Consider the following 10,462-nt stretch of genomic DNA (forward strand, 5'->3'; position numbering starts at 1 on the left):
CAAGAGGGTCCAAGGTTACAGCTTCTGCCCTTCCATGCCTCAGGAGCCAACATCCTCCGAGACTCTGCTGGGAATGTGAAGCTGGGGGACTTTGGGGCCAGCAAACGCCTGCAGACCATCTGCATGTCGGGGACAGGCATGCGCTCAGTCACCGGCACACCCTACTGGATGAGCCCTGAGGTGATCAGTGGCGAGGGCTATGGAAGGAAGGCAGACGTGTGGTGAGTGCTGGACGTGCGGGACCCATCTCCCTGCCTGGGCTGTAGTGCGCTAAATTAGAAACTCGCCTTGGGGACTTTGAGGTGTGGTAGAAGGGCGTGCACTTAGGGCCCAGGCTACATGTGTGCAAGGGTGTTGGTGTGTGCAGTAGCACATATGACAGATGGGTTGTAGTTTTGTTTTGTTTGTTTGAGACAGGGTCTCACATGTTGCCCAGGCTGGAGTGCAGTGGTGCAATCAATCATAGTTCACTATAACCTCGAATTCCTGGGCTCAGTGTGATCTTCCTGCCTCAGCCTCCCAAGCAGCTAGGACTACAGGCGTGTGCCACCACACCCAGCTAATTTTTTAATTTTAAAAATTTGTTTTAGAGACGGGGTCTCACTATGTTGCCCAGGCTGGTCTCAAACTCCTGGTGGCCTCAAGTAATCCTCCCATCTCAGCCTCCCAGACCACTTGGATTAAAGGCATGAGCCACTGCCTGGCCTGGATAGCTTACGTTTTAACCCCAAGTAGCAAACTGTTTGTTAGTGCCGGGAACTTAGGGCATGGGAAACATCCTACATGTTTGCAAAATCCATTAAAGATGTAGGATCCACTCTGAAGGTCTGAATTAGTGCCTAAATAAGAGCAACTTCTGCCTTCTCTCCTCGTGCCCAGATGGCTTGCATTTGCTCTGCCTAACTTTATGTCCATCCTCAAGGGCCCAGAAATTGTGAGAGTTTCTCCCTTTGGAAAGTGATTACGGTGGGCTGAATAATGGTCCTCCAAAGACGTCCACGTCCTAATCACTGGAACCTGTAAATGTTACCTTATATGGCAGAAGTGCCTTTGCAGATGTAGAGTTAAGGATTTTGAGATGAAAGAGATGATTCTGGATTATCCAGGCGGTCCCAGTATAGTCACAAGGGTCCTTATAAAAGGAGGCAGGAGATCGGAATGGGTAGCGGAAGGTGTGACAGTGGAAACAGGAGGCTGGAGTGAGCCAAGGAATGCAGGTGGCCTCTAGAAGCTGGAAATAGCAAGGAAACGGATTCTTCCCTCAGAGCCTCCAAAAGGAACCATCCCTGCTAGCTAACACCTGACTTTAGCCCAGTGAGACTAATTTTAGACAGGACTATAAGATAATAAATTTGTGTTGTTTTTATGTCACTAAGTTTGTGGTAATTTGTGACAACGGCAACAGGAAACTAATACAGTTATCTTGCAGCTGTTCTGTCAATGCTGAGTTGTTCTCTTTTCCCCAAGCTCAAGAATGACCTAGGTGGGTGGGGATGTGTAGGTTGATGAAGCCGTGTGGACAAGGGGCCGAGAGTGCTTTGAGCCTCTTCTGGCCTTGGGGATCTGAGAGATGCCAACCCTCAGCTTGGCTTCTCCTGTGCTTGGGTGTGTTCTGAGACAGGCCCTCCTTTCACAGTGGTGGGCAGGACAGCTGGGAGCCCCAGGCTGGCCAAGGGGTGACGTGGGCTTCTGTCTCTCCAGGAGCCTGGGCTGCACTGTGGTGGAGATGCTGACAGAGAAACCACCGTGGGCAGAGTATGAAGCTATGGCAGCCATTTTCAAGATTGCCACCCAGCCCACCAATCCTCAGCTGCCTTCCCACATCTCTGAACATGGCCGGGACTTCCTGAGGCGCATTTTTGTGGAGGCTCGCCAGAGACCTTCAGCTGAGGAGCTGCTCACACACCACTTTGCACAGCTCGTGTACTGAGCTCGCGAGTCCACGCTTTTGCTGGGCGCCCTTACCACACGAGCAAGGGGCTGCTGTGGGCTCAGCGACATTGCTGCTTCTCCAGGCAAGGCTGTGGACCACGGAGCTGAGCTACAGCCCAGCCAGCGTTTGTCTGCGCCCCTTCTGCCACTGGGGCTGAGAGCTAGGGTGGGGTGGCTGCAGCCTCAAAGACTGAGAGTCCCCAGCCTGCCAGACCCAAGAGCTCCCAGTGTCCTGAGAAGGCCGGAAACAGTATGCTAGGCGGCCGTGTGGGCCCCACCCTCGGGTTGTATCCTGACGCTGCAAAATCCGCACCAAAGCCCAGAGGGTCTGGGGGCACAGGACTGATGCCAGGGTATGAATAGTGTTATTTTCATTCAGAGTGTTATTTTGTTTCTCCTCCCAATGTCTGGAGACCACCAGGATGTCTTGGGGCTGGATGAGCCCACTCAAGCCTGAGGTAAAGCCCAGCATCCCCCAAGCAACGGCAGGCAGGGGCCCAGGCTGCCCTCCCTAGGGCCCCGGTCAGCTCTGCCAGTCCCATCCTTTACCAAAGAGAATGGAGCAAATGTCATGCTGCCTTATTCAGGGAAGGAGGAGCCTGTCCTGCCTGTCCCTGTGACCCTGCTCCATAAGCAGGGGCCTGAGATGTGGAACTGCCCCCACTGAGGGGTGGAGACCCGATTTTGTCAATGCAATTGTCTCTGTTTTACAAGTTGGTGTCACTCTTATGCTGTATCCAGTTTCTAAACTGGAGACTTTGTGCCCTCTGGGCTCTGAGTACCCCTGCTGTGGGCTTGGGCCTGGGAAGAGCTGAAGGTAATGGCCTCTGTGGTCCCGGCCCGGCATCAGTTACCCCACTGGAGTGGAAGGGAAGATGGACAGCACAGTGAGGGCATCTGGCCTGGCTGGTGCCTTGAGCCCAGAGAGTCTGGGGAGGCGTCTCAGGCCGCCTGAGTTGTGACCTGCCAGGCCAGAGCCCCTCTGTCTGCTAGAAGAGAAAGCCCATGTGCTGCCACCAGCTGTGTCCGAAACCGCCAGCTTTGTTCTTCCTTAGCCAGCCTTGCCCACCCCTAGGAGGTCTCAGTCTCTTTCCCTTCTTGCTCCTCCCCTGGGGGAGGAGTGGCAGCAGGGGTCTGGGAAACAGCATCTCCAAGCAGCTTAGAGTTGGCCATGTTTACCTCAGCCTGGGCGCTGGTCCTTTCCTCCGGCCCCTCCCCTCCAAAATGTGCCTATTGCTCGAGCTCCTCCCTCTCAACACCCAGTTTCCTTGGGAGTTGTCATTAAAGGAAAAAAAAGCCAGTGCCCAGGGATGGGTGTCTCCAGGAGCTGGGGGTGAGCAGCAGGCAGCCCTGCCAGCGTGCCTGCGTCCCCACGGGCACAGAACAAGCCAAAGCCTTCGTTGTATGTTGACGATGCACTTTTATGAATGTAGTTTCTATCGCTGTTTTTAGCCTTTTCACATGATGTAATGTGAGGCCTTGTACTTGTTAATTTATATCTCAGATCATATTTGATGGTTTTTATATATATCAATTCTAGACTGTTACAGGTGATGGACGCCTCAAGAGAGAGAAGAGAAAATGAAAGCAGCTGGTTTTGCAGAAATGTGTGCTGCATGGTGCCAGTTGGGCCTTGGCCCCTCTGTTTCCATCCGTTTCTCCCCAAGGCCCCTGTCAGGCCCCTCCGCCCCACACTGCTCTCTGAAGACAGTGAGCACGTGCTCCTGCCTCCACCTCGGCCCTTGCCCAGGGTGGGGCGCGGCTCCTCATCTCGACCAAAGCTGCTGTGTGGCAGCTCGGCCTCTCCACGCCCCCATCCTGCTGGCTGTAGGCTCTTCTTGGCCCGCACCCCCAGCCCCCGGCCCTGTTCCCCAAGAGGATACAGAACACGATGCCGGCTGACTCTGCAGCTGTGTGTGTCCCAGGTTCAGGCTCTCACAGAGCCCCACCCCCTGGGGTCTTACCTCACAGGAAATGTGTTTTAAAAATGAATTTGAAAACAACAAACCCTGCACTCCAAAAAACCAAAAAAGACCCTGATTTTTTTGTGCCAAAAACTGTGGACATGCTGCCTCAGCATCCTCAGGATCAAGCTGTTGCTTAATTTTAATTTATTGTTTTTTATTAACTAATCCAGATGAAAAGTTGTGGGGCTCTAGGACAACCCGGGCCCAGAGGTTCTGAAGGGCAGTTTCCTAGCAGCCCCAGGCCTGCTGTGGGAAGGGGCCATGCCGTCATTTTCTCATCATTCCATGGGGCGTGTGCCTTGGCCAGCCTCGCATGGAGAGGCCAGGGCTGGGGATGGTCCTCACTCTCCTGCCCTCCTGCCCACCCACCCAGCTCTGTGTCTGTGTCTGAATTGTGGATCGTGCAGAAGAACCTGCAGCCATAGTTATTTGACTATATCTTGACCGAGGGCTTGCAGTGCAAAGCCAGGCCAGTGTCGTGCATTACTTACAATAAAAGGGATCATTTATACCAGTGGGGTCCTGTGGCAATGCTTTCGGTTGGGTGGGGCTCCTCAAGCAGAAGAGAACTTCAAGTGACTCCACGCAGAGGAGTCCTGGCTTGACTTGGCTGGGCACTGCTGTTAGCCTAGAGGTGGCTCCCCCTTTCCTCCACTTGCCCCTCCAGGAGTTCCACTGGGGGTGGTTCCATCGGGGCTGACTTACCAAGGTGGCACTGTGGCCCTCTTGACCCAAGTGTCACAAGTGGCTGGGTTCCTGGGCCCTCCATGGCATCTAATAGGGTCTTCCTGTCCCTTCGATAGCTCAGCTGGTGGAGCGGAGGACTGCAGCTAATAGGGTCTTCCTGGCCCAGAAAAGGATTCCCTTCAGTACCATCCTTGCAAGGCAGGGCTCAGGTGTCTCCAGGAGCCAACTCTCTGGTATCTCCCTCTGGTCCACCTGCTGCTATTGCTTAACTCTGAGCAGACCTCGCGTACAGGAAGTTGGGCCTGCCCTGAGAGGCTCTGAGCAGCTCTCCCCACACTCTCAGGACCCAGGCCTGGGGTGCCATCTCTGCTTCCTCAAGCAGTGCCAACCTCAACATAGCACAGTGGCCCATCTGCCACCAGAGCTGGAGGCCCAGCTGCCTACCCACTGGGCCATGGGTATGATGTCACTTAGGAACTCAGGCAGTTGCATGGGGTGGCGGCAGCAAGTCCTCTGCTGCAAACTGTCGTCCATCAGTGTGCCTGGGTTTTCAGAGGAGCAAATGAACTGAGCTTGAAAAGGCAAGGGGAAGATGCCAACGAAGGGAAAGGGCACAGGGACAAAGAGGGTAGTCACTGAAACCTTGAGCAGCACTTGCTGGGTCTGCTGGTTCCCACCGTTCCTGATTTCCAGGGCAAAGGACTAGGACTACAGGGAAGGGGGTTCTGGCAAGAGCTCCGCAGAAGGGTTCTGACTTTGGCCCCTCACGTTCAAGTGCAGCAAGGCCAGGTGTCATCACCCACCAACAGCCAGCACTCCTGCTCCACGGGCCCAATGCTCGCTCTCCTGTTCACGTCGGGGTGTATGTGTGAGTCTGTGGGCCTGGGGTGTCTTAACCAACCCAAAGCTGAGGGGGCAAAGTGGGGTTTCAGGTATAAAACCACTCTAGGGTTGCCGGCATGACACCCTGGCTGGGGAGAGGAGCAGCCCCTTTTCTCAAGCCACCCCCTCCTCCCATCAAGGCCAGTGGTACTCTGGTTGGCCCTGTCCCCGCTTCCCATCTCCATGGTGAGTCTACATCCTTCCTGCCACAAAGCCCCCCAGCAGTGACACGATACAGAGTCAGCAACTGTTCAAACATGTTTAAAATGGGGTTGATCACAACAGACAGACGGGCAGAAACAGGAGGGGAGGGGGGCCACGGCCAGCCCCGCTGCCAGTCTCTGGGGTGCTCAGCTTGGCGGGTGCTTTACTTCCGCTTCTCCACGGACTCGGGTGGTGCGAGATGGTCCCAAGCCCCGCTGGGGCAGGCCCTGCCTTGCCTGGGCAGGGTGGCTCCACTTCCCCATCCCCTCCCCCAGGAGCTGCAGTGGCATTCATGAGGCCCAACAGGTGACACCCTCCTTCCTCCCTGTCTCCATGGCTCAGGACCAGGCTAAGGGCAGAGGTAGATGGGGAGACTTGGGGGCCCGGACACAGCCCGGCCGGGTGGCAGTGAGGGAGCTTAGGACCCTGAGGAGGGCATGCTGACTCCTTGTTGGAGAAAAGGCACCTAGATAGGGAAGCTGGGGTGGAAAGCAGCAGGAAGCAGGGTGGTGAGCAAACCCCAATCCTGGTTCCAAACCCCCACCCCTGGGGGAGAAGGAAGGAGTCCTGGAGCCGGGCCCTGCCCTGTGACCCTCTGCCTGAGCAAGCCTCATCCCTCCCCACCCTGCCCTGTCCAAGCCCTGACCAGGCCCCACCAGAGGAGTGCAAGGCCTCAAGCAGTCTTGGTGCCGGGGTCCACCTCCTTGTGGGCCCAGAGCTCCTTGTGCTGCTTGCGGCCGAACCCCTCATCGTAGTTGCCTTTGCTCTTAAACAGCTGCTGAAAGTGGGGTTTGCAGTAAAACTCCCCATGCAGTGCTGCGTAGCTGCCCAGGCTGCAGAAGCAGAACACTCAGGTCAGGGCCTGCAGGGAAGGGGTAGGGGCAGGGGCAGGGGCAAGCAGGGCAGGGGCGCACCTGAGTTTGGTGTGACAGTGCTTGCAGCAGAAGCAGGTGTTGTGGAAGATAAGCTTGTCTGCCACCAGCCGCTCCATGGGGTACACAGTCTTCTGGCAGGCGGCGCAGGTCTCCTTCACCTGGGCCCGCAAGCTGAAGGACTGTGTGGGGACACTCAGCCAGGGGCCTGCCCTGCGCCCACCCCTCCTCCCGCGTCCACCCTCAGGGCCCTACCTTGGAGCGCTGCACAGTGCTGCCGCCACCGCCACCTTTGGCTTCCTGAGGGAGAGGGGCAATCAGACCATGCTCCACCATGGCTGCGGTCACCACCCCAGTTCCCAGTGGCACTCAAGAGGGGCAAAGGGTGGCAGGCAAACACGCTGCTCCTCCTCCCTTCACCCCCAGGCCAGGCACCTGCCCAGGGGCTCCTCCCACTCGGCTGGTCACCTACATGAGATGGGGTGGCCTGGGCGGTTCCTGCAGCCTGGAACATGGCTCGTTGGAGGTGGTGGAGGCCCGAGTGGAGGCGCGGCACCCGCTGGGTTCTGCAAGGGGAAGTCGGTCGGGAGGGCCCCACAGGCCCTTCCCCAGCCTGCAGGGGTGAGGGGTGTTTACAGTAGGCGACTGGGGGGCTGCGGTTGGGACTTTCCCTAAGTCATTTCCTGTTGCTCTAGGTCTTGCCACTTCCGCCCCTCACACCCCGCAACGTTGCTCCCGCAAGGGGCAGGGGTCCTGAGTGGAACCGTGCAAGGGGGAGGAACAAAGCACAGGGCCGTGGGGCTGGAGCGGTGGGGGACTCCCAACAGCCGCCCTGTGCGCCCCGCGGGCGGGGACCCGTCTGGGGTGAGGGGAGGTCAGGAGAGGGCGGGGTCGGGCGGGGCCGCGATGAGAACCCGCTGCCCCGGCCTGACCCCGGCCCAGCTCTGCCCCGCGCTGAGGCCGCGGGCGCCCGGCTCGCTGCCCAGCCCCTGGACAGCGCCTGCCCGCCCGGCCGCCCGCCCCGGCCGTCCCGCCCCTCCCTGCCGAGCCGCCGCCCGCGCGTCCTGCTCCTCTGTCCCCGGCCCCGCGCGGACCGGACCCCAGCCCCAGGACCCCGTGGGCCAATAAGCGGCACTGGGTTGCGCCCCCGCCGAGGCCGGCCCCGAAGGGCCGACTAGAGCCACGGGACCCCGGGCGAGGGCTAAGCGCGGAGTCGCCGGGCATCGGTGCCCCGCGGACGGCGGGGGAGGCGGTCCTCGTTCCCCCAGCTCGGCGCCCTGATCGGGAGCCGGTACAGGACCCCCCGGCCCGCCCGCGGGTCTCACCGGGCCCCGGCCTGGGCCGCGGGGCGGGGGTCGGTCTCCGGGGGGCGCCTCGGGTGCGAGGAGGGCGCGGGCGGAGGCTGACGCCGCTGCCAGTGGTCCCCAAGCGGCCGCCGCCGCCGCCGCCGCCTTATCGCGGCGCCGCCCCCGCCGGCCCCCGCCCCGCGCCCGCCCATTGGCTCCGCGGCGCCCGGAGCCGCCTCCGGGGCCCCGCTGCCGCCGCCGACCCCCCTCTGCGCTTTGTCTTTCCCTGACTCGCGGTCCCCGCCTTTGTCTGCCCCCCGCCCCGACCCCGCGCTCCGGGCCCCGCACCGCCCCCGGGCTCCGAGCTCGCAGGCCTCAGGGAATCGGCCGCCTGTCTGCCCGCTCCCGACGGCGCCGGGGCCCCGAGCGGCAGCGCGTGCGGAAGCGACAGTGTTGGGACGGGAGCCCGAGGGCTCCACACCGCACCCTTAGGAGCGGGGACAAGTTCAGGTTGAGGCGACTGTAGTCGCGGGACACGAGGCACTCCCGCGCGGCCCCTGGGGAGCGGAAGGGGATAACCGGGCCGTGCCTGGGCCTTTTGCTGCCTCAGTTTCCCCCGATTGGCCCTCGGGCGCAGATCCGGGCGGCCCCGGTCCCCGCCCCGCGCTGTGTGGGCCCTGCAGCCTCAGACAGCCCGCTGGGGCGACCCCGAGACAGGCCCGGGGCCCCCGTGTCTGGCTCCCGTGTTACGCGAGCCGCGGAGTCCTCCCGCCGCCAGGGGCCGCCCCCGCGCGCCCGCACGGCCCACGGAGGAAGATGGCAGCGGCGGCCGTGCACGCGGTCCCGCCAAGCCGGGCCGCGAGGCTGCGATGAAGGGGACTGGGGTACCCGCGTTCGTTTCCCTCCCGCCGCCCGCTGGCCGCGGAGCTGTCCAGCAACCGGGCTCCGGTGGGACCGCCGCCCTCAGCGCCTTCTGCCACCCTGTAGACAAGAGGCCGCGGAAGCTGCTGCCCCTTCCCAGAGCCCCCACCCTCCCAGCGTTTCTGTGGCCGAGTTTTGTGGGATCAGTAATCCCCCGACTCCTGGGGGCCCTAAGAAGCCGAGGGCACGCCCTCACGGAAGCGATTTTAGCACAAGGGAGCCCAGGCCTGGAGATTTGAAGTGACTTGTTGCAATTACCAAAGCTCCTGCAGCAGAGCTACTCCCTGCGCCTTTGTGCAGCCCACTGCAGGACAGGTCTGAGGCACATGGGAGGAAGCAAGTGACGGTCACTCACTCGCGACCTCTGCTGGGAGGCCCGGCCTTCCTGGGCATCAGGTACTGCTTGGCTCTGCCTGAAATCAGGCTGGAAGCTGTTTCCGAAAGCACAGCCCTAAACACAGCGTGTTCCCACACTGTGGCAGGAATAGAACTGGTGGCTCCAGAGCGCAGCCCACACACTTGTCAGGGAACAGAACAGCTCCCGCCTGCCGGCTGGCAGGGAACAGCAAGACAGCTCCCCAGCCCCCAGCGGTTTCCTCCTCGGCTCCCCGCGCCCACGGGCCACCTTCGCTTTTCTCCTCCAGCCTCCTGTGCTTGAGGAAGACGTTTTGCCTGCACTGTGGGCCTGAGACTCCCTGGTGGGGTGTGTGTCCGAACCCTTAAAAACTGGAGGAGTATCTCGTTGGGGAAAGTTTCCATCTCTGTGAATAGATTCTCGAAGGGGGCTGTTTGATGCAAGAAAGGAGAAGCCCTCGGGGGCACCGGGAGCAGGGCTGGCTGGGCAGTCCCTGAGGCCCTGTCGCCCTGCCCAGGATGGACCTGTGGGCCCAGCTGCAGGCGGCCTGCCGAATCAGCACTTCGGGCATGGAGAATGAGCTGACAGCAGGTGAAGAAGGTACTCAGGAAGGAAAGAAACCTGACAGTGAGCCAGCGTTAAGAAACGGAAACGTGAGAAAAAAAACAACCAAAACTGAGCTGAGGAGGGGGCTGGAAATAAGTGTGACCTGGCCTTGTCACTCACTTCACATTGCAGGCCGCCCCCCATGGTTAGTGTCATTCCCTTCACTTCAGCCCCTACCATTGCCCAAAGGAAGAAGGTTTTTTTTTTTTTTTTCTTTTTTAACTGGTGTTAAAATTTCTGAGGAAAAGGAAAGTGAGGGTATTTGATGGTTCAGAGTAGCTTCAGAAGAGGAGGCCACTTACGTGCCTGATGGTGCCTGAGCTAGAGGAGGGCCCCTCCCGGTGAGGGACTGTGGGGGGAAAGTGCCCAGGCATGCCGCGGGACCCAGGTTCTAATCCCAACCCCCTGCTCACACGCACTGGCCTGCAGCCCGCCAGGACACCGGCTCTCAGGTTACTTGCTGGGTATTGGCACCGATGGTAAGGAGACACCCCCAGTTAGGTTACAAGACAAACACTTCCACCTCCTTTCCTGCCAGAAGGGAGCATCTTCCGCCTCTATCCCTAGTGGCTGGTCTCTAGCACTTGGACCTTTCCAGCCCCAAAGTGGTTTGATGGCCACAGGCTAATATTAAGTCTGGAAATTTTAGAGCATTAAGAGACAAATCTATTACGGGTTTTAAGAGAAACTGGTCTATGTAGTGAAAGAGGCCGCTGCTGCGTTTCCATGAGCACTCATGGGCCTGCTCTC

The 10,462-nt window shown here is 59.8% G+C and overlaps 2 protein-coding genes across 7 annotated transcripts in view; one reads left to right on the top strand and one right to left on the bottom strand.

Moving 5' to 3' along the window:
- Positions 1–4,410, top strand: part of MAP3K3 (mitogen-activated protein kinase kinase kinase 3) — a 62,390-nt gene extending 57,980 nt beyond the window's left edge. For 4 of the 6 annotated variants that reach the window (XM_069482754.1, XM_069482755.1, XM_069482758.1 and 1 more), the window contains 2 exons: positions 44–221; positions 1,702–4,410. In XM_069482754.1, coding sequence (XP_069338855.1) covers positions 44–221; positions 1,702–1,930 — 407 coding nt within the window. In that variant the 3' untranslated portion in view covers positions 1,931–4,410. The remainder of the gene's footprint in view (positions 1–43; positions 222–1,701) is intronic. The other 2 variants (XM_069482753.1, XM_069482757.1) reach the window with 1 other exon arrangement.
- Positions 4,411–5,749: 1,339 nt separating this feature from the next.
- On the bottom strand, positions 5,750–7,952 carry LIMD2 (LIM domain containing 2). The gene is made up of 5 exons (XM_069481606.1): positions 7,870–7,952; positions 7,017–7,110; positions 6,800–6,844; positions 6,587–6,726; positions 5,750–6,505 (listed from the first exon to the last, which is right to left on the bottom strand). Exons 2-5 carry the CDS (start codon positions 7,056–7,058, stop codon positions 6,346–6,348), a joined length of 387 nt encoding a protein of 128 aa, XP_069337707.1. The 5' UTR covers positions 7,059–7,110; positions 7,870–7,952; the 3' UTR covers positions 5,750–6,345.
- Positions 7,953–10,462: the final 2,510 nt, after the last annotated feature.

The sequence above is a fragment of the Eulemur rufifrons genome, chromosome 9, assembly GCF_041146395.1.
Source record: "Eulemur rufifrons isolate Redbay chromosome 9, OSU_ERuf_1, whole genome shotgun sequence".
NCBI classification, from domain to species: Eukaryota; Metazoa; Chordata; class Mammalia; order Primates; family Lemuridae; genus Eulemur; species Eulemur rufifrons.